Raw genomic sequence first — 27,390 nt, 5'->3', positions numbered from 1 at the left:
TGCCCCACAGGAGGAAAGTAAGGAGCGGGACACTTCCTTGAATATAATAGGCCTAAAGAGATTCAGACAAATTAGGCAGTCAAATTAGGTAAACTTACTTGGCCAGCATCAGCACAAATTACTGGATGAGAACTTAAATCAAGGTTTTGTAGCTCTCCTTGTTTCTGAGGGAACAGCTCAGGAAGTTTCTTCTCAGCTGGAAGTTCAGGTGCCACTTGCAGGATCACTTTATGAACTTTTTGTCGCCAGGACTCATTGTCAGATACGCTGCGTTTTTGTAGACCATCTACTTCCTTCTTTGCAGAAAGGAGCAGCTCTTGAATCTTTTCTATTTCCTTATTTTCTAGAATCTTATGAGATCTAAATGATTCCTTAAGCATCTTAAAGGAGCTTTCACAATATTCACACTGCAAATATTTGGAGATAGTCATCAGTTTAGTGGGGAAGGTCCAGGCATCATTGCTATATAACTCATCAGCAATATTAAACTGTTCAGGAGTACCTTCCAAATCAGTTTGTCTGTTTTGATGTGGTTGTCCCATTTCAGTTGATGACACACCGTTGTCCAAATCAGACTCCATAAACATTCGTTTTGCACAGGGGAAGACTTCACTATCATACAGAGTCTCCATACAAAAATGTCCATATGCTTTAAATTCTTTATTGACTGTCATCTGGGCTGGAAAAGAAACCAGCTTGGCTTTGCTGAGATTTATTGGCAATGCAATATTTTTATCTTTAAGCATCTCATTGTAGGATTCCAACTCTAACAATTCAAAGGCCACATTCAGGTTTTGAATGTCTAAAATTTCATATTTGTTTTTCAAAGAAAAGATCTTTTCTTTGATTTCATTCAACTGTGTTTTGATTTCTTTGTTAATTAATTTCAAATATTTGTAATCAAATTCCTCATAACCTTCTGGAGTAATTAAGAGAATTTCCTTCATATCAGATTCCATTTTAGCCTTCTCTCTTAATTTATCAGAAACAGAAATGGTCTCTACTGTCAGCCTATCCATTTTTTCTATTAATTCTTTTCTCATAATATCTGTGTTTATGATGCATTCCAACTGTGAGTCTTTCAGCTGTGATGCTAATGTTGAGTCTTCTTTCTGCAGGTGTTCACACATTTTCTCCAACTCATTTAGCTTGCTCATTGTCATGTGTAGGGAGGATACTAATTGGAGATAATCATTTTGGCTGGGCATCAGATCATGAGGAACTGATGAACACTTGGCATCTTTCTGTAGGTTAAAATTGTCCTTGATAACAGCACTGAAACACATTGGTGATTCGTCATCTTCACTTCTCTCTGTCATCTTTAAGGCTGAATTTTGCAAATCTTTAAGTGCTTGTAATTTATGCAACAACTTCTCTTTTTCCATTTCACTTTCTTCCATTTTTATCTCCATAGTTCTCAATATCATCTTTAAGTCCTTTATCTGATCAGTATAATTTTCTAGAAAAATATCTCTGTCCTCAAGGTCCATTTGAAGCAGTTGAAGCTTCACTTGATACTTCTTAAGTTCATTCTCTCTTTCTTCTACAAATACCCTCAGCTGTTCCAACGCTGGTTCATTTAAAACAAAGTCAAGTGCTGCATGTTCACTTATTTTCATTTCTGAGACCAGTGTTTGCAGCAAGATATTTACAGAAGAGTGCCTGTTATTTTCTCCTGTTTCCTCCCGTATTAAACTATTAGTTTCTTCAGATACTGACTGTCTTTTTTCAAGTTGCCAAAGTAAAGTATTCTTTTTCTTCTCCAAGGAAATTGGCTTATGCTGCAATTGCTCACATTTGTTCATAGGCTGTTTCTCTTGTGTACCAAATATGGCTTTTTGTACCTTCAAATTGCAAGTCTGATTCCTTATAACACTTTCTAAATAATCTTCCTTTGTACTTTTCCTTTCTACTTCATCATCAGCTTCTGGCAGCAACAAGCTCTCCTCTTGCTTTTCTCGTGACAACTTCAAAAGGCTTTCCTTCTTTTCTTTGAAACTTTTGGAAGTTTCTTGCTCCGTGTTTAAGTTTTTTTCTTCCAAAATATTGATAGTATTCTCAAGCATGGAACTGTCATTCTGAAGTCCTTCGGTTTCATCTTGTTCTAAGGATATTTTGGTAGGTACATTTGGCTCCTTTGAGCCCATAACTTTTAGTTGCTGGACCAAATCCTTAAGCAGCACATTACTCTCTTTTAAATCCAGAATCTCTGTTTGTTGCCTATTTGATTCCGTAATCAACTTTTGTAGATTGTTTTTTTTTCCTTCAAGAGCTTCTAATGCTTCGGAAAGCAGGCCTTCCTTTTGGAAAACCATTTGTTGTAATTCACTGATCTGCTGCTCCATTTCCTGAATGAGGATTTGTTGCTTTGGGTCTTCTCTTTCAGCAAATCTTTCCATTTCATGTCTGGTTTGGACCAGTTCTTCAACCTGTTTCTGAAGGAATGCATTTACTTGCGTGTAAGAAGCTAAGGATGCTTCAAGGGAGACAATACATTCCCCCCTTTTTAAGACTTCATTTGCTTCAGAGTTGAGTCTTTTCTGCAAGGTGTCTACTTCTCTGGTGAACTCAGATAATTTCAGTGAATTTTTTTCTCTCTCTTTCTGTAGTTTTTCCTCAGACATTGCTGTTTTTTGTTGGAGGTCACTATAGGCTTTTCTTTGGGCCTCTAGTTCAGTTGTTTTTTCTTTTACCACCTGCTCAAAAATGTTTAGCTGTTTACTAAATTGTTCATGTTCATCTTTGAGAGCAATTTCCTTTACCTGATGTTTAAGCTGCTCAGCGTTTAAAGCACTTTCCAAACTGTGTATTTTGCTCATTAAATCTTCTTTTTCTAAATCTAGTTCATTCAAGAGTTGTTTGTTTTTTTCTTTCCACTGAGAAAGAATCATAATCTCTTTCTTAAGGTCTTCGCATTCTAAAGTAGTTTTCTGCAGAGTTTCCGTGTTTTCCAGTTTCTTATTGAGCTCTTCAATTACATTTTCTTTGTCCTTCAGAATTTGCTGGAGAGAATCTCGTTCATGTTCAACATTAGAAACAGCAAGTCTCATTTTTTCTAAACTGACAGAATTATCTTGCTTGTTCAGTTTTTCTTCAAGCAATTTTAATTCTTTTTCCAGTGAGCAATTTTTATCTGCAACGAGAGTCATTAAAGAGACGTAAAAATATAAAATGCTTAGTATACAAAGATTAAAATATAAACTGAAAAAATACAGGCTGCAATTCTATCTATGAAGCCTTAACACTCCACAAATAAAATCTGTGCTCCTGTGATAACTACTCCTATCTTTATGCTCCCAGGAAATATTAGACTACAGTTTGCCATTGTATCTAAATCAGGCAACTTGCATTAGAAAAATAAAGGTGTACAAGCTTCATCTGGATAAAGCATTAAACTGTTGATTGATCGAAGAAAAGAGATACTTATTAAACCTTGCCAACGAGAATAGGAACCAAGTGTTTAGAGTGGCTTCAGGTTTTTCACATTTGTTTGAAATATCAAAGGTATAACATGTAAATCAATTTATTGAATATTGCAGTTATCTTTACAATGAAGTCATGATAATGAACTAGATTCTGAGGTCAAAACAGTATATGTCAAGATATACAAGATACTTTCTGCTTATAAGGGTACCCTTCCCACCTCATCCAGTTTGACCTCCCATCAACATATTTTAATGTTCCCCTATATAGAGGGAATGAAGAGGGATACATTCTCAAGTAGTTTTTTCTATTGCAGCCCACATGATATGATATTTGTACCTTGATGGCCTATTGGAGATTATTAAAGATGAAAATTATTCTAGGTCTTTAAGGAATTAATGGTAATATTACATTTTTATTACTTTTATCTTGTTATTTTTATCAGCTTTTATGTTTTTATTGCTTTTAAGTTGTAACTTGCTGGGAGCCATTTTTTGTAGAATCTGACAGTTCATAACACAATAAAAAATAAATATGTTATGCCTAGCAGTTATACAGAAATATGCAAATTATATAAGCAATCACACATTTATGAAATTTGGATAGAACTATAGTTTCTTTTGTGTAGAAGAAAGAGTTCAAATAGTTTTCTTTAAGTTTTGGAAGTGCAAGACAAAATGACACGATTGATACATAATTAAAGAATGAAGAATAATTATTTCATAAATCTGATATCAGTTGTGAACTCTTGACTTTTTGACTCGCTGGTAAATTTCCCTTGCAGGACATAACGCAATTTCTGCCTTCTTTTTTAAAAAAAAAAACTACAATGGTGCACACCATAGCATTCAAATGAGATTTTACCAACTGTACATCACACTGGGATGTTGCATTGAAATAAGGTCTATTATTAAGCACAACAGAAATCCCATGGCTTACTTTTCAGGTCTTCAGCAAAATGCTGACTCTGTTGTAGGGATAGTTTAGTGCTACAGAGTTCTTCTTTCAGTTGAGAAATTTCTTGCTGTTGTTCAGCAGCCTGGCAGCTGAGAAAGCTATTTTGCTTCTTAATTTCCTATGAAATTGGAAAAAGGTAGTATCAGAGGTGGGTTTCAGCAGGTTCTGACCAGTTCTGGAGAACCATTAGCAGAAATTTTGAGTAGTTTGGAGAACTGTTAGTATAAATTCTGACTGGCCCCGCCCCCATATATTCTCTGCCTCCCAATTCCCAGCTGATCGGGAGGAAATGGGGATTTTGCAATAACCTTCTCCTGGAGTGGGGTGGGAATGGAGATTTTACAGTATCCTTCTCCTGCCACGCCCACCAAGCCATGCCACACCCACAGAATCGAATGAAAAAATTTGAAATCCACCACTGGTAATATAACTGATTCAAGAAACTGATTTTCTTGAAAAGGAAATTACCTGCAATTCCAACCCAAATATCTTTATCCTTATCAGGTGTCAAATTCTAGTAGCCAAGTGTCCTATACTTTCGGTCTATTGTCACATGGCAATCTACATGGAAAGTCAAGGTACTCTCCCAGCAATTGCCAACTGCAGCTGCTAACGAAGGAAACCTCTAGCCTGTAATAAATTGTGCCATGGTGAGGTTTCTACAGGGTAAAAAAATAAATAAATACTGGAGAGTCACAATCCAACTGCATCTCTTTCAGAGCTTAAAAAGAAGAGATAAATTAGACTACAGCCAGAGGTCTTGGAGTAGAACCAGCATCTAAGACAAGGTTCGATATCAGGGATAGCTTCGAGGCCAGCCTTTTGATACTCAGTTATCTTGAGAATTCCTAAATCAAATGCCAGACATCCTTTCCATTACAGAGCCTGGAAAGCATGACTTTTTGGTTGGTTGGTTTTTGCATCCTTTTTCTTTTTTAAAATGCTAACAGAGAATGTGAAAGATTTGAGGTCACTTTGCTGTCAACTTCTAAGCATTGGTCTATTCTTTATAACCTTGTCCTCTTGGGAATAAAATAAAGAATCTTTCCAAAAGAAAATGGCACATACATCCGTGCACCACCCACTCCTGAGTTGCTAAGATAACAGATGGCATTGGCAGAGCTTTGTTGGTCTCGAGCCCTCAATTATCCATTGAGTTGCTACCAACAGATGGGCACCAAGGCACCCAAGCCAAGTGTAAGGGAAGGGGCCACCAGGATGGGAAGCATAAGCTGGAAATTTGCTGGCAAAGCAGGTTTGTATTTCCAGCAATTGAAGCAAATCAGCATCAGAGCAAGGCTGAACTTCTTGGTGATTCTGTTGATCAATCTCTGCCTCGGTTCTCTCTAACAAAAAAAAATAGTTAGAAAAATCAGGGGATTGTGCCAATGTTCTCCCCAGAGGCCCACCTTTGAAAGTATTTGAGCAATTTTTGACATACAAATCCATTATGCTATTTCCACTTAGGGTAAACAATATTATACAGACAGTAGAAAAATAACAAAAAAGCCAAAGAAAATCAAGGAGATAAAGGAAGGGGGAAAGCTAAATGGCTAAAATTAGTTTATACCATCCATCTTCTCTTTTCATACCTTTCTATCTTTACAAAATATAATTGTTGGTATTACATATATACTTCATACATTTCCTCTTGGTGTTTTAAGTTTTGAGAGTAAGCAAGTTCTTGAATTGATAGTTATTTTAAAAAACTCTCAAGTACAGTGGTACCTCCTGAGCTGAGCTCCTAACTAGCATTTGATACTTGACACATTTTGAAGTGAAAATGTTGTCCTGGTACTAGTTGTTTGTTTGTTATTTGATGCGTTGTGATAGGAAAAGAGGGAGGGTTACAAAGAATGGACGGGAAGTTGACCATGCTGGAAAAGTTGCTGCAAAAAAAAAGTGGAGAGCCACAGAGGACAGACAGGAAGTCGGCCAAACTGGGAAGGTCGCTAACATGGGAAACGCAACAGACAAGAAGTCGTTCCCAGTTGAAACAAAGGGTCATCTGGTAAATTACACGGCTTGTTTGGCACTCATCATTTTTTGCACTCCTCGTGTCTCCTGGAACAATTAATGATGAGTACCAAGGTATCCCTGTATGATCAAGTTTAGGTAGATGGAACGTATCATGGGATTTGCGACTTGTAATGGTTACCATTCAATACTTCCAGAATATAAATATGGCTAATTAAGTTTGCAGGTTTTAAAAAAATCGATACAAGTCCTTTAGCACTGGACTTTATACCAAGAAGAAATAAGGCACTAAAGGTATAGGGTTCCCCTCGCACATGTGTGCTAGTCGTTCCCAACTCTAGGGGGCGGTGCTCATGTCCGTTTCAAAGCTGAAGAGCCAGTGCTGTTGGAAGATGTCTCCGTGGTCATGTGGCCAGCATGACTAAATGCCAAAGGCGCACGGAACGCTGTTTGTTATCTTCCCACCAAAAGTGGTCCCTATTTTTCTACTTGCATTTTTAATGTGCTTTTAAACTGCTAGGTTGGCAGAAGCTGGGACAAGTAACGGGAGCTCACCCCATTATGCTGCACTAGAGATTTGAACCGCTGAACTGCCGACCTTTCAATTGACAAGCTCAGCATCTCTTACCCACTAAGCCAGTACGTCCCTTAATAAGGCACTATATTCTCCTAAAACGATCCCATTTATCTTGAATGTGTCATCAGCAAGCATATAATTCAAATTGATCTGGACCCTCATTTTCCAATCTGGTGGGATTCAGACAAGAAGACTTATTTCTTGTAATCACTTGTAATCTAACACATGTGGAGGGCATTGAATCACACAGGCAGCTGCTTGAAACTCTGCCATTGGATGTATCTATACTGCAATGAGATCGCATCATTCCCAATCTGCTTAAACTAAAATTCCCCAACTTTCTTGGTTCACGGTATTCTAAGTGTCTCCATAATACTTTTTCCATAGTACCCTAGGCCAAAGACTGCCCAAAATACAATTTCGCAAATGGATGTCACAACAAACTTAACTATCTTGCAGTGCCCCTGTGAGTTTGCTGCAGTGCTCCAGGGGTGCCATGGTGCACATTTTGGGAATTGTGGGCTTAAGCAGTTGAGATCTGGGAAATGTCAACTTGTCTGAAAGGTGATGCTGAATGTCCCAAAAGGTTCTACTGCGTTTTGGTAGAGCTTGAACAGACACTACAGTTTCCAGACCAGAAACAAAAATATTGGCATGTTTATCAACACTGAGAAAAGATACAGAGAGATCATCACAACTAACAAACATTTTGCTAATGTATTTAATGCTTAGTTCTCAAATACAGTACATATATCTCATTTCTTGACATTTCATTATCCTTCCCCTCCAGGTTGACAGCTTTATTAATATCAACTTTTCTACAATCTATTAGTGTTAACAGTTTTAGGACCTGTCATCTTTGTTGTTTAAAGCCATGCCAGGAAGCTCCTGTAATATCCTTGTGGGAAATTTTGTTTAAACAGAGCCTTTATCTCAGATTTCTTTATTTTAACTGATTTCTACTCTATGTCAAAAAGCTCAAGAATTGTTTTAAAAACACTAGGACAGGAAGCTTGGTATCTAAGGATATACTGATACTTAGATGTTCCATCTCCTTTTTCATCTCTGCCCTAGGAGTATAATTACTATTACAGTTTTAATTTACCTCATAATTTTCTTTCAATTCTTTTTCCTTCAACTGCATCATTTGTGTAGCCTGTTCAAGTTGACTTAATTTCTGTGCACAGTCCCTGGCATTTTTTTCAAATTGTTGTTTTGTTGTGTAAATCTGTAAAATAAAAGATGGAAAGCTTTAATTTGTGGTCATATTGAACAGTAAACAGTATGGAAATATTCTTGCTAAAACAGAAACTCATAGAAAAAGTCCATTTAAAAAAAAATTAGAAAAATCCAGCTTTCAAGAAACATGAACCACCAAGTGTCTGTATAGCCCAAGGTATTATATAGGTGGTCCTTGACTTACAAGCATAATTGGAATCAGAAACTTTGTCTCCGAGGGAAGCAGTCATTAAGCAAGACATCATGTGACTGTCCACAAGTTTGCTTCATTCAGCAGATGCAATCCTCACACTCACACAGTAGACTGTGACTACTAAGCGATCACACACATTTTAACTGGAAAAAGTCCAGGGTGGCTCAAGGGGATGGTGTAGATTCTGGAAGGCTCCATCAGGAGCTGAAAATCTTCCCTGCTGAAATCCAGACAGGATTTTTAGTCCCTGAGGAGAAAGATACTTGTGCGTGGCCTTTGCTGGACTTTCCAGGACCTCCCCCACATCCGCTCTTGAGGCATCCAACTCCTTATCTTATTGCACTGACTCTCTGTTCTCTGCATGAATTTCAGCCCCTTCTTGTCTTTGGCAGTGGCTGAAACAGCTGCCTGCCAAAGGAATTCAATTCCTCTCGTGGGATAGAAGGATGCAGGAATAGAGCTAAAAGCTTCGGGCCCCTCCAAAGGAGTTTAGCTCCCCTCTGTGCAGAGAAAGGAACTCCTTTGATGAAGTGCAAGAGAGCAGAAATTTCTGCAACCTGATGAAGAAATTCAGCTCCTATCAGAAGGCAGTTCTTTTAGCCAGCCCTTAGGAAAAGCAGGTAGCAGTAGCTTGCAACCTTCATTGTCGGCTTCCCATTGAGTGTCTGGGGAAGTCAGCAGAGAAGATTGCAAATGGTAATCACATGATTGCGGGGCACTTGGCAACTGGTTGTAAATACAAAATAGTTGCCAAGCACCCAGATTGAACTCAAGTGAATAAAGTAGTAGTGGTGGTGCTACATTTTGCAATCATAATTCTAGTCTGCTGTTAAATGAACAATCGTAAGTCAAGGACTACCTGTAATTATACCTGGATCACATCTGAAAATCTGAATGATGAAGAAACTGAGCAGGAATAAGAATTTTAGGGCTTAGAGTCATACATTTGTCAGCCCAGGTTGGGTGTTCACTACTGGTTCGAAATTTAGAAATCATGGAACAGTCACATAACATATTTCTGTCCTGAAACAACAGATAGCTCTATATTATTCAAAAATTAATTTGTAGCTATATTTTAAATTAAAATATCGCTGAAGTCATGGATATGTTTCTATATGTTATACTTGATACAAATAAGTAAGGTCTTATATGCACTGTGCATAAAATCTAATGCTTCCTTTTCTTTCAGTCATTTGAGCAAGGTTTCAAAATATTTCAATGCTCACAATTAAGGAAAAAAATTGCAAAACAATTCTAGTACTAGAGGAAAGAAAATGAAAAATAATCCTTCTAGCAAAAAATATTTTTCATTAGCTTAAGACAATATCTAACAACAGATTTAGACTAAACTATCCATCTTGTCCCTGATATTCTCCAAAATGTCTCAAAGTTTGACATCACGTTCTAGTAAAAATAAAATAGATGTTTTCCAACATATATTGTTGATCACTGTCAACAAATATATGGATTATGCACATGCACAGAAATGTATTTTTGCGTATGAAATCTAATGCAAAGATAATAAATGGGCTTAAAAGTTGCCTAATAGAAAAAGCTGTATGAGCATGTATATAGCAATAGCAATAGCACTTAGACTTATTATTTTTTTTTGTTTACATTTATATCCCGCCCTTCTCCGAAGACTCAGGGCGGCTTACAGTGTATAAGGCAATAGTCTCATTCTATTTGTATATTTTTATAAAGTCAACTTATTGCCCCCCCAACAATCTGGGTCCTCATTTTACCTACCTTATAAAGGATGGAAGGCTGAGTCAACCTTGGGCCGGGCTTGAACCTGCAGTAATTGCAGGCTGCTGTGTTCTAATAACAGGCTTCTAACAGCCTGAGCTATCCCGGCCCCTAGTACTAGAATTGTTTTGCAATTATATACTGCTTCAGTACTTTACAGCTCTCTCTAAGCAGTTTACAAATGTCAACATATTGCCCCCGACAATCTGGGTCCTCATTTTACCGACCTTGGAAGGATGGAAGGCTTGAGTCAACTTTGAGCCGGTGAGAATCAAACTGCTGGCAGTCAGCAGAATTAGCCTGCAATACTGCATTCTAACCACTGCGCTACCACAGCTCTTATAAGGCCATAAACTTCTGGAACTGAGTAAATATTCCTGCTAATGGTACAGACTAATATCTAGCTGGAAATTTTTCTACATATGATAGGCAGAGGCTGACCCGAAACTGAACATACTTAAAATTGCTAGTTAGTCTGTTATACTACCTGCACCAAGAATAGTTCTATGGACTTCTGAGTTTTCAAACCACATTCTTTGTTGGGACAATTCTGTCTACTCATATAAATATGACAACTAGAACTCTGACATTAGGAAGGGAGGGATGCTGATGAACATGGAATATTTTCTTATAAACAAAAAAATTTAAAACCAGAAATTCTCAAGAGATTAGATTTCCCAGGTTTCCCATTAACTATTCAAATATTATTTTTCAATTAAGAAAGCACATGTTTCCTTCAAGCGCATGGTCCTTGTCTTAATCTTCTGTTGTAAAACACACTGCACACTTTCAATGTCTTCTCTACTAAAGCTGCAACCAGTTGCTGAGGAAGTTTACCTTCCCCAGTGAATATTTTTTTCTGGAAATTGACCAAAAAAGACAACAAATCGCAAACACATCACCACAGGATGCTGCAACCAGTTGTAAAGGGGACCCAGTTGCCAAGTGTCTGAATTGTGATCACAGGACCATGGTGGTGGTACAATAGTCATAAATACAGGTTGTGTTCTGTTTCCCTCTCCCAATACTCCCAACAAAGAGTCAGTCAAAGGCCTCCTTTTCAAATTTATTTATATAAATGGCTGGATTAGGCTGGATTCCTCTGGCACAAAGATGTTTGGCCATGTCTACCCACGCGCCTGCCAAGTCTCTGGAGATAACCAGGAAATTATAGATAAGGCCAGAGTTACTTATGAATATATTCTTTCCTCCATTGAAACAATTTGCCCGCGCAAATTCACTGCTTTGTCCAAGACAAAAAGCCAGGAAGTTCCGCCTCCTGCTTTATAGCCCCTGTGACTCATCCGTGACTCATCATTCTTTGACTTTGTCCCAATGCCTCCTCTGCTGCGCGCGCCGGTCACATCTGCGCAGTCTTGCATCAAGTCAAGATTGTTCTTGGGGTGTTGCCAAATCAGAAGAAGGCCCGGGGGAATCAGGCCTTACTAGCCTCTCCTCCTCCTCCTGGGTGGGTGCCAGGGAGGGAGAGGGCCCAGGGGAAGCAGGCCTTACCAGTTCCTCCTCACTTTCTGAATCATCGTCCTCCAGGAGTCCGAGTCCAGGAACCTGGGTCACAACAGGTTGTGACTCACCTTTCCCAAGGTCATCATAACTTTGAACCATTGTTACACAAATGATTGTAAGAAGCACTACCTGTAACTATAATGTAGCACCTCACCTCTTGGTCCTTGTCCTTAATCTTCTGTTGTAAAACACACTGCACACTTTCAAAATTTTGCTTCTGACAGTTTAGCTCATTTGAGAGTCCTCTGAACTTTTTCTCCTTTGCTGTAAGCTATAAAGAGAGAATGTAAAGGTAATATGGATGGTGTTGTGGTCCACCAGCAGCCTGCGGAGTTGGCAGCTGAGTCAGACAGTGAGGAAGCTGGGGAGGAACATGAGCCAGTCCTGGAGTCTGGGGAAGGCCTGGATGAGGGCTCCACCTCGGAGGCAGAGATGGGGCCAGGGCCATCTGGGAGTGATGCATGGACTCTGGAGTCTCCAGAGTCGGACAGCAGAGAGGCAGAGGAACAGGAGGAGCATGTTCCTAGTGCACACATGTGCACAGCTGCCAGAAGGCAAGAGCAGCTAAAGCAAAAGGGATGACTCAGGAGTAAGGACAGGATATGATTGCCCCTTCCATAAGGCCTAAAAAAGAAACAAAGGCACTTGGACCTTTTGCAGGAAAGCAACGTTGCTAACTCTGTTTCCAGTCGGCATCTCTTGTTTATTTCTGAACTCCGTGGGGCTTTGCCAAGTTAGGCCTTTGGTAGGGTGTCAAAGAAGAAAAAGGTTGGTGATTATCCCGAAGGACTTCTTCTGAAGGACGTGTTTTCCAACTAATTGGGACTCAGCTGGGAATGAAAAGAATTCTCAGCTGTTACAATAAAATAGATTTTTTGGGACTAATTGTGTATTGTAATGACTCAGTAAGCCTACGTCACAACAGATGGGAAATGTTTCTGGTACTCATCTGGTAGTTAAGAAAAAATAGCCAGAGTGATGTGATAGCTAATGCAGAGAACTAGGACCTAATCAAAATAATAATAAATAATAAAATAATAATAAATATTATTATTTAATAATATTATTATAAATAATAATATAATAATAAATAATAAAATACAAAAATACAAAACGCTCTCGATCAATAGATGCAACTGCAAATAATGACCAATACGAATCAAAATTATGTCATAACTGTAATTATCCTACATCTGATAATACACTAAACATGGATACATTTATAAAATCTCAACAAAATATCATCGAATCTATTCAAGCTAACTTACAAAAAACTATCACTAACTCTATTTTATCAAACATTGAAAAAACTGTCATTAACACCATTCAATCAAACTTAGAAAAAAAATTACTAGCACACCTTGATGCACAACTTGACACCATTCTATCAAACTTAGAAAAAAAATTACTAGCATACCTTGATGCTCAACTTGATGCACGTTTCACAAACCTTGAAAATAAAATTATAACTAAAATAAATGGAAACACAACTGATCAAAAACATCTCCCAAATCAACAAACATTGCCTTGTATACAAACTAAACCACAAGCATCTACCAATCAACCAAACAACGTAACAATACTAGTAAGAGATACAATTGAGAGAGAAAAAAAGCGACAAAATGCTATATTATTTGGTCTAGATATTACAAATGAACCAGATATTGATAAAATACGAAACATCATTTCAAATTACAAATTATCAACCTTTGACCCTAGTGGAAATAACCGAAGTCTCCAGAGATGGACCTGAATTCAAATACAGTGATGGTTCAGTAGCACCTAAATTCTGTAGAATCATATGCAAAAATGAAACCAGCGAAAGAAATTTCATTTATACTATAAACACAATTGCCAGAAACAACCTCAGCTACAACAAATTTAGAGCTAGACCAGACTTATCATTCCTACAACGTATCAGATCCCGTGAACTTCGTTCAGAGCTCAAACGACAGCAAGAAGAAGGTGAAACTAACCTTTACATTGACTACTGTGCTGACTGCATAAAAAGAAAATCCACCCAACCACAATTCAATCAAAACATTCAACCATCCATCAAACAAGGCATCCATCCATCTATAAATCAAAACATCCATCAACCTACTAATCTTCAACCACCCATTCAAAACCTCCAATCATCCAATGATCAACCATTCATTGCTAAACCAACCTTCCTTCTACCACCTGTTACAAATAATCCTCAATCAACTACCAATCATAACTAGGTATGCATGCCCCTTACCTCTCCTACACCAAACACTACAGGTCTCAAATGTAAATTAATAAATGCAAGAAGTGTTGTAAACAAATTAGCTGAATTTACCCTCTTATTAAACAATGGTACATTTGATATCATATTTGTGTGTGAAATATGGCTAAACTTATCCCTCACTGACTCCATTATTTCAAACAAAGAATATCAAGTCCTTCGATCAGATCGTGAACACCGCAGAGGTGGTGGAGTAGCTATCTTTTACAAAAAATCACTGAACTTAAAAAATATTCAAGTTGCACATAAACTTTCTCTTCCTGAAACTATTATATGCGACCTGTCCACCAACACCACACTTACATTCATACTATGCTACAGAGCCTCTGACTACAACATCGCTCATGCAAATACGTTAACCTCACTACTAACATGGGCTACCTCCTGCCCATATCCTCTCATCTTCCTGGGTGACTTAAATCTACCTTCTATTAACTGGAATACAAATGAATGTACAACCAAACCAATCCATACTATAATATACAGCGCCGTTACAAACCTAGCTCTTGAGCAACTAATAACTAACAATACCAGGCTCAAGAACTGCCTCGACCTCATCTTTTGTAATAACATGAACACAATTTATGGACTACAAGTAAAATAACCCTTTTCCAACAGTGACCACTGCATGATAGACTTTTGTCTAAATATATGCCCTAACATAAATCGTCATAACAATAGTACCCCAAACTACAATTTTAAAAAAGCCAACTATGACCTTACAAACAATGATCTCTCATTTCTTAACTGGCAAAATCTATTCTCAACCTGTATCACTGCAGAAGACCACTATAAAGTATTCCTACTTGTAATCAATAAAATCATCAAATTATACATACCACAAATCACCACCAAAATAAAAATAAAAATTACCCATATCAATAAAAAAGCTTCAATCAAAAAAAAAATCCCTCTGGAGAAGAAACAAAAAGGGCTATGTAGCAAACTTCAAAAACCGCTACAGAAATATTTGCAACCAAATAAAAACTGAATGTAACATTTACCACACCAAGCAAGAAGAAGACCTTCTATGCACTAATTCCAATCATGCTTTTTATAGTTTTGTAAACAATAAACTTAAAGAAACAAGATCCATTCCACCACTAAAAGAATCAAACGGCAAAGAATGTACTGATGAAACAGTTAAAGCAAACCTCTTTAACACATTCTTCGGCTCAGTCTTTGTAAACAGCGATGGCTCATATCCGACATTCCTCAATCGTACAAAAAATGTTAACAACGACTTAACACATATAGACTTCACAGAAGATAATGTTGAAAAAGCTCTTCACAACCTGAAACCATCATTATCTATTGGACCTGATGAACTATGCACATACTTTTTTAAAAAAACTTTCAATTAATATAGCAGAACCCCTAAGCATAATCTTTAATAAAGCCTTCACGACTAGTTCCCTTCCCAAACTCTGGTCTCTAGCCACAGTCATCCCTATCTTCAAAAAAGGAGATCCCAGCCTAGTTGAAAATTACAGACCTATCTCTCTATGTTGTGTCTCATGCAAAGTAATGGAATCTATCATAAACCAATCCATTACACTCCACCTTGAAACAAACAACCTACTCTCTAATAAACAATTTGGTTTCAGAAAAAAATTATCATGTAACTTACAATTTCTCCACTGCAAAAACATATGGACTACTAACCTTGATCAAGGAAAAGCAATAGATGCAATCTACATAGACTTCTGCAAAGCTTTTGACTCAGTAGTACATGATAAACTTCTCCTAAAACTAAAATCCTATGGCATTTCAGGACCTCTTCACAATTGGATAAATGCCTTCCTGTCAAACAGACAACAAGTGGTCAAAATTGGTAACGCTTTATCAAATCCTGTTCCTGTCAAAAGTGGCGTTCCCCAAGGTAGTGTTCTTGGTCCAACACTCTTCATACTATACATAAATGATCTCTGTGACCTTATCTCAAGTTATTGTGTTCTTTTTGCTGATGATGTCAAACTACTGAATACCACTAACAATACTTCTACCCTTCAAGATGACCTTGACTTTGTTTCCGATTGGTCTAAAACTTGGCAACTCCAAATCTCAACCAGCAAATGCTCAGTTCTACATATTGGAAAAAAGAACCCAAACACTAAGTACAAGCTTGATGGGCATTACCTTACAGATTTGCAAGTATTATTCAAAACAGCAATCTTCAATCATTCAGTGTAAGTGCAGTATAAAAATTGGTCCTCTCCCCACCTCAAAGCAATTAGGGTTAGGAAACCAAGCAGTGTAAACTCTATGGGTAAGTTTAGGCAAGTCCTCTCTAAGAGACACAGCTCATGCAGACAAGCATATTTATGTTATATTTAACTCAATTAGCGTTGGTCTGCCATACATACAACAGTTTTTGGAATTTTAAAAGGTTCCAAGATTTTAAAAAGCACATTACCTGATCAGTCGTTTGATCCAGTTGTACACTAATTTTAATTATTTCATTTCTAGCCTTGTTCAGAGTTTTCTCTTTTTCAGTTAATTCCATCTGCATCTTTTCCACTTGCAGCTGAGTATCCTGAAGCTTCATTACCTTGGCTTTCATGTCTTGTGTCTGAATTTGTAATTTATTTTCTAGTTCCTGAATTCTGCATCTTAGCTCTACATATAAAAAATTATATGCATAAAATATAAATACAGTATACCTTGATACATGTTGGATTTGGATTGCTTCAGAGGCAGGTTCTATACTGTTCCTGAGCAGTGGTACCCAATTTAAGGCCCTCAGAATATAGAAGCCCTCTTAATATCCTTACCAAATTATGTTATGATTTGACCACAATACATCAAAAAAGGGGAAATCATTGAATCCCCAATTGGAAAGTGATCCTATTAACTATATTTAGTTCTAATTAAATGAAAATGCAAACAAAAATAGTTTTTGTCCTAGCTTGTGCCAAAGGTCAGTGACATGTTCTTCCAAAAGCCCAGTATAATCTCAGCCAAGAAAAACCACTCCGTCTAAGGAAAACTCTGGGTGTTATTTCTGTGTAAATGATACATCAGTTATTATATTTTCCATTACGAATTCTGGCTTGAAATCTTTCCTTTCTCTTAAGATGGTGAACCTATGACACGTGTGCTGGCAAGGGCACGCAGAGCCAACTCTCTGAGCACGCCATCTGTTGCCCGTTTCTCTTCCAGGTTCTGGAGTGCACATGCACACTGGCCGGCTGGTCTTCGTGCATGCGGGAGCGCCAGAAACTGGAAGAGCAGATCCCAGTCTCTCAACTGGTGCACATGCGCATGCCAGAAACTGGAAGCTCAGTTTCCCAACACGTGCATGCATGCCAGGGAACTGCTTTTCCAGTTTCCGGTGCTCCTGGCATGCACACTGGGGAGTTGCTTTTCTGGTTTCTGGTGCTCCACCACGCATGCCCACGTGCTCCCGTTTCAGCATTTGGTGCCGAAAAGGTTCACCAGCACTGCCCTAGACAAGACTATTATTCTGATACTCAGTATAAATCATAACCTTTTTTGTAATGTTCATATCGTCTAGCAGCAAATTAGGCATGGATAATCAATTTCAGCTTGGTTGCCACCATAATATTATCCAACTAACCCTTCATTTTGTGCATTCATAAGACAACAGAAGAGTGTACACGATTCTTCTTTCCATTGTGCCATTGTGCAGCAACAGGTGATATTAGGACTTTACCGTGCTGACATTTTTGGATCCATTTATTTTGGTGCTGGGGAATTAAGGGACACAGGATTAAGGCCCCCATTCTGCCCTTTAGTCCCACTCAAAATGACAAAAAAATATTGTTTTGAGAAAAGATGATTTTGAAAGAGAGTATTACAGGTCTAAGCAGCCCCTAAAACTCTGAAGCTTTATTTTCTACCATTTTAAATGTTCATACTCTCCCTAGAGGATGGTAGAGGACAGGAAGGCCTGGAGGAATGTTATCCATGGGGTCGCGATGGGTCGGACACGACTTCGCAACAACAACAACAACAACAACTCTCCCTTCAAAAAGTGTGAAATTTGAGTCCTGCCCATTCTATGGAGCTCAAGGAATCGTGTACACTCTTCTGCTCTTATAAATGTGCAAAAGGAAGGGTTAGTTGGATAATATTATGGTGGCATTGCAGAAAAAATGTATTTTTTTCTTCCTAGCATTTTGGTGTTGTTTTTTTTCAGATCAACCAAGTGTTCATCCATTGATTGCCAGGAATTGCCAACCAGTTTGTCACCCAGCCAGCTTTCATGACTAATGTGGGATTACAAATCACAGTCTCATAGTTCCTAGCCTAGTGCCTTAACGGCTAGCCAAAGTGGCTGTCTATTGCAGAAAAATGATTGCATTGTCAAATATATGAAGAATAAGTTGCTTCTAATATTTTTAAAATACCTTTGTTCTGAGTTTTCAGTTCCTCAGTGATTGAAGAATCCTGGTTGCTGTTGGCAACCTTGCAATTGATGAAATCTTTCTTGGTTAATTTTATAATATTAGGACTAGGAGTTCCTGCAGATTCCAAAGGAAATTTTGATTTGGTTGACCCACTGCTACGAGAAGTTTCTCGATGGCTGGACAAAGGGTAACTTGGAGTTTGTTCTTGTTGCCATGAGAATACAGATGAGGAAGCTTGGTGCCGAGCAATTTCTCTGCGAGTTATATTACCTTCTGAATGCAAGGCATTAGTTTTCGTCTAAAAGTAAGAGAGAAAATGGACTTAATAAAGAAGATGCTTCAGTAAAGGATAATGAAACAACCAACTGTAGACTTGATTTTAGTTTTTCACATATGAACGACTTGAAGTCACCTACAGTCCCCCACTATCCTATTCTATCCCCCTTAGTAGGGCCAACATTTTCTCCCAGACTTTGGATATGAGAGAGCAGTTAATATACAACAGAGATGTTTTGAATCATGCAGAAATCCTCAACCTTCCTTCACAAAACTGAATTTATTTTCTGCTTAGGTAAGGATGTAACTGATACGTGATAAAATTGATATTTAGACCAGGGGTCTCCAACCTTGATCACTTTAAGTCTTGTGGACTACAACTCCCTCTGGGAGTTGTAGTCCACAAGTTTTAAAGTGACCAAGGTTGGAGACCCCTGATTTAGACCATTAAATTCTTCTCATAAATTTACAATTTATCAATTCAAGATTCTATTATTATAAATTACAAAAGTGTATCATTAGCCACGCATTGTCACCTATGATTGATCACTAACACTAGCAAACAAAGATACGTTATTCAATTATTACCTCTAATCTTGACTTTAAAATTATTTATGAATCATACGATTCTTATTTCAAATCAGCTAGTATATATAGATACCACACAGGGTTTTAAAGTCTTACTTGACTTGCCATGCTCTTTGGTTCTTCCTCCAGGTGTTTTCTTTCTTCAATTTCATGGCAGGATTTTCTTTGACACTCTTGGATTTTTGAATCTATTAATGTTGAACAAAAATGTCACAATAAACCTTTTACGGTAAAAAGGATGAAGATATTGAATAGAGATGCTTTCAGTAAAGAAAGAATTATATTCGTAAGATCCCCAGGGGGAAAATATGCATATATACAAATATCTCTTATACCATTGTAGATTGATGCTGGAGAACCAGTGTCGCTTCTCTGTGATGTGTTTTCAAAAGATGTATCTCCACTGCCAAAGGTCTTTGGTTGTTTTTCCAGTTCAGATTTGTATCTATTTTTGTTAATGAAAGGGATAGAAATTCAGGATAGCAACAAAACAACTTAAGACTGAATTTAAGCTGACTGAATTTCAAGGAACACATTAGGAAATTACTTGTACCAATGAATTCAGTGTAAATTAATTTCAACCTAACTTACTGAGCAATTCTGTGTATGGTTACTCAGAAATCATTCCTGTTTCAAGGGGAAACTGTGGCTACATGTCTTTAAAATATAAACAATGTAACCTTTTTATCAGAAAGTATTTAAAATCAAGGAAATGGTAAAATAATAATCTTGGTGGGAGCACTGAAAACGACAATATTATTTCACCTCAAATATAGATTACAGGCTTGCAATTTAATACTGCCTTCCTTCATTGCATTATAATATGGATCCAGACCAAAGTTGTCTGTCTGTCTGTCTGTCTGTCTGTCTGTCTGTCTGTCTGTCTGTCTATCTATCTATCTATCTATCTATCTATCCATACACACATACATACACACACACTCATACAGATTATAAAAACTATTTTATTTATTAAAATGCTCAGTTTGGGATGCTAAACCCCAATTTTTCAGTGCCAATTTTAGATAGATTGGATACTATAATTTCCCAGGGAAATGTTCCTATTTGCAAAAATAAAACAAAGCTGAAAAAAGGGTATTGTTTTATGTAATTCATTAGTAACTAAAAAAACATCAAAAGAGCTTTCCTACATTAGAAAAAAGGCCAATTTAATCAGTATTCCATTCAAAGTGGTAAACTACATGCTTATGAAATGCCCACAAGTTGGAGAGAATACCCTCCAGCTTTGGTTTTCCCAAAAATGATCTTGAGAGGCACATTGTCACTGCTACTAGAAAGAAAACACAGCCAACATAATCAGGATCCATTAATAGCTTTGTCCTCCATCAATTTATCCAACCATTTCTTAAAGCAGCAGAAATTGGTGGCCATCATTCCAACTTATTATAGCAATTTGAATACATTAATGATGGATTTGGTGTCTCCTTTTGTCTTGATTCATTCTACAAGCAGCTATTATCAGAAAGACAGAAGTCTCTCTTCACTTTCCTCTTACCATGTATAATTTTAAATAGTGTTATAATATTCCTTTTTTATATACCATATTTTTCAGACTACAAGACACTCCGAAGTATAAGACGCACCTAGCTTTTGGGGAGGAAAACAAGAAAAAAAAATCTGCCTCTGCCTCCCAGCAATTTACCTCCTTGCAGCAAACAGCAAGATCAGCTTCAGTACAGCCTGTTTAGTACGAGCAGTTGATTGGCGGTTGGATCAGCCTCCTGGAATACCTCCTATCAGCTGTTCCAGGCTGTGGGGATTGCTGCTGCCCATCGGTGCTGTCACCTATCACCACCTCCACGCACCCCATTTTCAGCCTGTGCATCCTGTTTTTGGCCTCCATGCGTTCCATTTTCGGCCTCCGTGCATCTCACTTTCGGCCTGTTCCAGGGAGTGGGGATCCCCACCACTGATCCCCACTGCCTGGAACAATCCGAAAACAGGATGCACAGAAGCAGAAAACGGGATGCACAGAGACCGAAAAAGAAGCACGCAGAGGCGGCGATAGGTGACACTGGTGATGGACAGTGACAGCGCCGATGGTCAGCAGTGATCCCCGCAGCCTAGAACAACTGATAGGAGGTATTCCAGGAGGCCAATCCAACTGCCAATCAGTTGCTCATGCTAAATCAGGCTGTGCTGAAGCTGGCCAGGCTGTTTGCTGAAAGGAGGTAAATTGCTGGGAGGTGGGAGCTGGCGGGTGGGGCTTCGGCAACATTTGCTGTATAAGACACACAGGCATTTCTACTCTCTTTTTTTTTGGGGGGGGGGAGTGCGTCTTATACTCTGAAAAGTACAGTAGGTTCTAAGTTAAAAGCTTCCAAGTATTTTAACTTTTTATGATGCATGAGTAGCTTTGCCCTCTAAATGAATACAGTTCCAATCAAACCAAGTGCCTTTAATGGAATATGATTGGATTTGGAATTTCTTTTGTCACTATTGCTATAGACACAATGACAATGGTTTTGGTGCTGGCTAGCTAATGTAGCTGTGCAACCCATTCCTTACTTACTATCTTGCTTTTAAAAAGATGTCCACCTTTTAAGGTCTTGCTCCAGACTTTCAACCTGTTTCTTGCACGAAATGAGCTGTCCTTCTTGAAAGTTAATTTGTGATTCTTTCATCTGAAGTTCATGAAAAAGTTTCTGCCTGTTTTTCTCTAGGTTATCACAAAGTTCCATCAAATTCTGATTTTCTCTCTTCAAGATTGCACCTTCATTTTTTTCCTTACCGACCTTAATAGAAGAATAATAAAGAATCCATGAACATGTAACCACAGAGTCTGACTTTAAGATCCTATTTCATAGGGCTACCAATCTCGGCTGTAGCAAAGTGGCTATTGGGGACCTGCGTACATCTCTTTGTTGCCAACTAGTAGCTGTCCAGTTTTGGTAGACTTATATTTTATGGAAATGTAACAGTAGGGTTCAGGTTTTTTTTATAACATGTGATTCACGTGGTTACAGAGAATAGATAGCTATCTAATTTTCCTATTTCATCGCATAGATAACCATCTTTGGGCACAAAAACAGCCTGCTGGAGTCCCTAAGAGCTACCCCAGGTATGAAACAGCTCTATTTCTCTTTCTGCAAATTAAAATAAGAAAAAGAGAAAGAAATATTAACCTAAAAGTTTAGAGAAAAAAGAGAGATTCCTTCACATCCCTCCAGGTACCAAGCTACTTTTCCCATCACATAACCCCCCTGTATTCCCCCCGCCCCACTAAGATAAAACAGTATAGGGACAAGCAATAGGATGAAAAATGAACAATGCTGAAAGGAAATTTAAACAGGTCTACTACTCTTCCATAATATCAGAGTCTCACTCAGAGTCTTCTTAAGCATTTTGGTTTTAAAAATCAGATGAAAGTAAAAAACTATGTTATATAGTACTTATCTCAGCTCCTAAATATTTAGCCATAATCTCAAGGCTCCATAAACCTTTTGCTCTGGGCCTTAAGCCTTCCAAATGTTGCATAAGGTAAGGTAAAGGTTCCCCTCGCACATATGTGCTAGTCATTGCCGACTCTAGGGGACGGTGCTCATCTCCGTTTCAAAGCCGAAGAGCCAGCACTGTCCGAAGACGTCTCCATGGTCATGTGGCTGGCATGACTCAATGCCAAAGGCGCACGGAACGCTGTTACCTTCCCACCAAAGGTGGTCTCTATTTTTTCTACTTGCATTTTTACGTGCTTTCGAAACTGCTAGATTGGCAGAAGCTGGGACAAGTAACGGGAGCTACTACACGGCAGCACTAGGGATTCGAACCGCCGAGTTGCTGACTTTTCGATCAACAAGCTCAACGTCCTAGCCCCTGAGCCACCACATCCCTAAATGTTGTATACAATGTGTAATTTTTAATGCATGTGAATTCATTTCCATTACTATATCCAAGGAAATTGAACAAATAAAGTTTTCATCTTTGTCCCACTCATATGACTTATGAGCCAAGGGTTACCTTTGACCAGTTTAAACATTGAGTTCATTTTTTTTTTTTTGAACACCAAGTTAACTTTTAACTGGAGCTACACAAAACATGATCAAAAAGGAACAATCCTTTTAATTTAAAATAGGGCTGTCAAGCTCCCGGCCCATGGGCCAAAAGTGTCACACCTGTTTCAGCAAAGGGGTGGGTGGGGGAGAAAGTCCTGATATGTCACGTGACACAACCGTGACAACGTGAGTTTGACACCCCTGATGTAAAAGAAACATTCCTTTTAATAGAAAGTATTTCTTTTTCCAAACAGAAATACTGGAATACATGGTTAAGGAATTGGAATTATGTCCTGTTGTTTCCCTACATGAAGACACCAACAGTTTGTGGCCTATGAAAACTCAATTAAATTTTACCCTTTTATTTAATCTCCAAGAATAAAGGGCAACATTTTGGGTGAACTTTTTCCCCCTCAGGTAACAGCTAGTTATGAAATAAACACATGCTAAAAACAACACTAACCTGTCTGCTTTTAGTATGCAAGCTTTGAATCAACACAGGACTTATGAGAAATGTGATGATATTTTTTTCAAAAAGCACTGTGCTATACAGTAATTATAATACCTTCTGCTTCTCTTTTTCCAAAGCTGCCTCCAGAGATTCCAGCTGAAATTGCCTTTGCTGACGTTCCTTTTTAAATTTATCAACTTGACTTTCAAGATCATGAATTTTCTGAAGAACTCTGGTGGAAAGACCCTCTTTCCACTCTTCCACAACCCAGCTCATGTCACCAGATTTCACACTCCTAATACATAAGTGAAATTATAAAATGGAGAAATTGTTTTTCAGTGTCTAAAATTATACTTACATGACTAAATTGAAGGATACATGTGTTTCAAATCACACAGGAATTCATGTTTACATAGGAATTAGTCTCATTGAACTAAATGGGTTATAGTTTTGAGTAAGATTCATACAAAATTCTGCTACCATTCTGCTACCAATGAAATCAGATAGGAAGGGAAGTCTGGATTATGTAACAGGCAGGATCATTGGAATGTTATTTGCACAGGCAATTCCATTTGGTTTTATTCCAGTTTCTTCTTTTGCTAGAAATAGCTAGGTAAGCATTCTGATTGTTGTCCTATTTCCTTTCCCATCTTCGTGGGTCAGTTCTTTACTTTTCTGCAATTATTTTGCATTAGTTTAAGCAAAGAGTTTTCTTTTGGGGAAATAGTATTCCTAAGAGTTTTGTTAGCCGCTTCCCTGAATTGTTCAACATTGATTATGCTCTGCCTGCATATTTATAAATAGTAATATTATAAAACATTAACAAACCTCCAGAGACCTCCTAAAACAATCTTAACTCAGGGAAGCATTGCACTTCTACAATGTCTCAATACCTGTAGAAGTGATCTATTGTTGGAAGAAATATCCATCTGGGTTCAGTTCCAAGTGGGAACAAAGATACTGGAAACATGGAGGCTGCTTGGAAAGATGGTTTAATGGTGGTCAGGATCACATGGCTTGAGTTCCTGAACAGAAAAGGGATGAGATCCTGTGCGCTCCCTGGCTTTATGCTTTTTCTGAGCTTTGAACTTTCTGGGGCACAAGAAGAGTATCCTGATTGGTTGTCAGACTCTCAGGGGGTGGGGGTCTTAGCTAGCCTTGCTGGCTGATGTAATCTTCCCAGGTGTCATGTGGTGAGTTTCTGTTGCTAGGTGGGTCCTATTGTGTTGCAGATGATGGTGCCATTGACAAAGATGGGGAGAATGAGTTTCTACCTCTGACCCATTGACAAAGGTTGGGGGAGTGAGTTTCTGTCTCTGACCCATTGACAAAGGTGGGGGGAGTCAGGAAGCTGCTTTGTCTTTAAAACATGTTTCTCCATTTCTCATCCAGGGAAATATATTCTGCCTTTTAAATGTTTTCTAAAATATTTCATTCTTCTAGGAGGGGGATGGGTCCTAACTTCCTACACTATATACAGCAATATTTATTTTAATTAAGAACATTTATATGGCCACCCAAATAAAATGCAAACGTCACCTTCCAAGTTCATGGAACTGTCTTTCCCTAATCAGGTAATCTTAGGTATGCTTTCCACAACATAATGCAATAATAGAATGACTGAAAGCTTCTTGCCCTTTTTGAAACCTGATTTTATTCAGATCTTGCCTGGTCAATTGTGGATTCTTATAAACCAAGAAAATGCAAGAAGTAGCAATACATTTTTATTCAACAGTCAAGTGTGCATACAAGTTAAATATCAGAGTAGTGCACCAAATACAGGGTACATGTTACTTCTGTGCCCATTCTGACTATATTTCTTGGCTCCTAAAATTCTTCGCCAACTTCCAGTAAGATCTTCTACACTTTTCTAGCCCTTACTTTCAATCTTTCATTAACTTTGTCTACCCTCTTCTAATAAATGTGTATTTCCTTCTTTTCCATGCTAGGTTCCATCCTTATGTTCTGCTGATTGATCGAAATATCTGTGCGAGGGCCTGGTGATGCTATTTCTCTTCTTCTTTGACCTTAATTTTCCTCCGATCAAATTAATTTTTGATTGTGTAATCTAAGATTACTGCAGAAGCCTGACAACTATCTGCATGTCTCCATGAGTAGCAAACTATCGTGAGGTGAAGGAAGGAGTGAACCCTTAGTTGATAATTTGGAGGAAATGCGGTCCTGAAAAAGTGGAAACTGTGAAAAAGAAATTCTAAATAGCCCTTGCTTTTATTTAGTATAAGATGGGACAGAAAGAAATTTGGGCAGACTTTTATAATGATGTATGATTCCACATTAACATTAATATAATTCCTGGAATCCCTGCCCTGCTTGTTTCTTGAATTGGCTTATCTCAAATGACTGACACATACATATTATCTATTTTCAGTTTTTTAGCATATCAGTATTCACACCCGCTACTTTTCTCTTGACAATGCAGAGAAAATAACAATCCTAACTTAAATGCATCTTTCTATGAGAAATACGACTTCATTCCTCACCTTTCCCACGAAGAATCCAGCAACGCTCCAAATTATTTTTCACTTTATTTTCCTCGAGCGCCGCTACGCATTCAAATTTGCCACTTTCTCCCTCGAGTCCTCGGAAAAGCCGAAGCCACCCGAGAACGATTGGTCAGCAATTGAAAATAATTGCCTTCGCGTTCTTCGGTTGAACCAATAGGGATCCTCCGAACCGCGCTGCCTGGATTGTTTTTCAAATCTCATTGGCTCTCAATTCGAAAAGTGAGAGATGATTGGCTGAAGGCAAAGGAGAGCTGGGAGCGCGTCTCATAGTCTTGCAACTTCTCCTCTGCAATAGGATTGCACGTAGCTTGGAAGACTGAAGGAATTGGTAGCCCCGTCATAGCCCAACTGAATTATGATAGAATAGAATAGAATTTTATTGGCCAAGTGTGATTGGACACACAAGGAATTTGTTTTGGTGCATATTCAGTGTACATAAAAGAAAAAAAAAGAAAAAAGAATGACTTTTTTCGGATGACTTTTGAGCACGGAGTGACTTGCATAGCAATGAGACAAAATTACTACGGTAGTATCGAGAAGCCTGTTTGGGGGAACCTCTAGCTCCCATTCCCATAGTACAAAAAGCTAATTATCGGAAATGAAGTGGGAAGCGGCAGAGAGAAGGCAAGCTTATTAAAAGCGCCCAAGTTTCTCTTTCTTCATTGTAGCCTAAGGCACAGCTCAACAACGTGAAGGAAATAAAAGTTTTCCATAATGTATAATCCAGCATTGTGCAGTCCACAAAAATAAATCAGATTTTGAACTATCAAAATCCAGCTGATCACTAGATAATAGAAATTACAGAAAACCCTAACTCACTGCTCCCATCTGGTGGTGGTCTTCATTTTTGCACTCTAAAATGGAAATACAATAAATGGATTCCTTCTGGAGACGGTCTGTACAATTCCCAGGATTTGACAACTTGATGCCATATAATCAGGTAAGGATCAGCCCTGTTGACTTGTTATACTTGCCAATTCTCCCTGGGTAGGTTCATTGACGTCAGTGATGGAAAGAAAGTGGAAAATGAAGGACTCGGAAAGACAGAGTTTAGCTGCCTAGAAATTTTTTATTTTATGTATATTTTTAATTTCCTTTAAATCTTAAGAGGGCAAAATTGTTCCTTATTCACTACCCCCCTGATTTCCCCCTCACATTTATCCTGTTACTCAAGGAGAGTCCTATACTACAAAGGAGTTGGGGATCTCCAAGTTCACTTTCACTCTCTATGAAATGGTGATACTCAAAGAACTCCA

General features: G+C 38.2%; 1 protein-coding gene across 1 annotated transcript in view; it reads right to left on the bottom strand.

The window, feature by feature from the left end:
- The window catches only part of CENPF (centromere protein F), a 42,203-nt gene extending 15,983 nt beyond the window's left edge, over nucleotides 1-26,220 (bottom strand). The window contains exons 1-11 of the mRNA XM_058165406.1: nucleotides 26,111-26,220; nucleotides 23,724-23,904; nucleotides 21,705-21,901; nucleotides 19,481-19,590; nucleotides 19,242-19,333; nucleotides 18,282-18,579; nucleotides 16,325-16,527; nucleotides 11,794-11,910; nucleotides 8,040-8,162; nucleotides 4,363-4,498; nucleotides 99-3,133 (exon numbers count right to left, since the gene is read on the bottom strand). Coding sequence (XP_058021389.1) covers nucleotides 99-3,133; nucleotides 4,363-4,498; nucleotides 8,040-8,162; nucleotides 11,794-11,910; nucleotides 16,325-16,527; nucleotides 18,282-18,579; nucleotides 19,242-19,333; nucleotides 19,481-19,590; nucleotides 21,705-21,901; nucleotides 23,724-23,885 — 4,473 coding nt within the window. The 5' untranslated portion in view covers nucleotides 23,886-23,904; nucleotides 26,111-26,220. The remainder of the gene's footprint in view (nucleotides 1-98; nucleotides 3,134-4,362; nucleotides 4,499-8,039; nucleotides 8,163-11,793; nucleotides 11,911-16,324; nucleotides 16,528-18,281; nucleotides 18,580-19,241; nucleotides 19,334-19,480; nucleotides 19,591-21,704; nucleotides 21,902-23,723; nucleotides 23,905-26,110) is intronic.
- Nucleotides 26,221-27,390: the final 1,170 nt, after the last annotated feature.

This window comes from Ahaetulla prasina, chromosome 1 (genome assembly GCF_028640845.1).
Source record: "Ahaetulla prasina isolate Xishuangbanna chromosome 1, ASM2864084v1, whole genome shotgun sequence".
Classification (NCBI taxonomy): domain Eukaryota; kingdom Metazoa; phylum Chordata; class Lepidosauria; order Squamata; family Colubridae; genus Ahaetulla; species Ahaetulla prasina.
The sequence above is the reverse complement of the archived record's forward strand: the minus strand, read 5'-3'. Positions and strand labels throughout refer to the sequence as shown.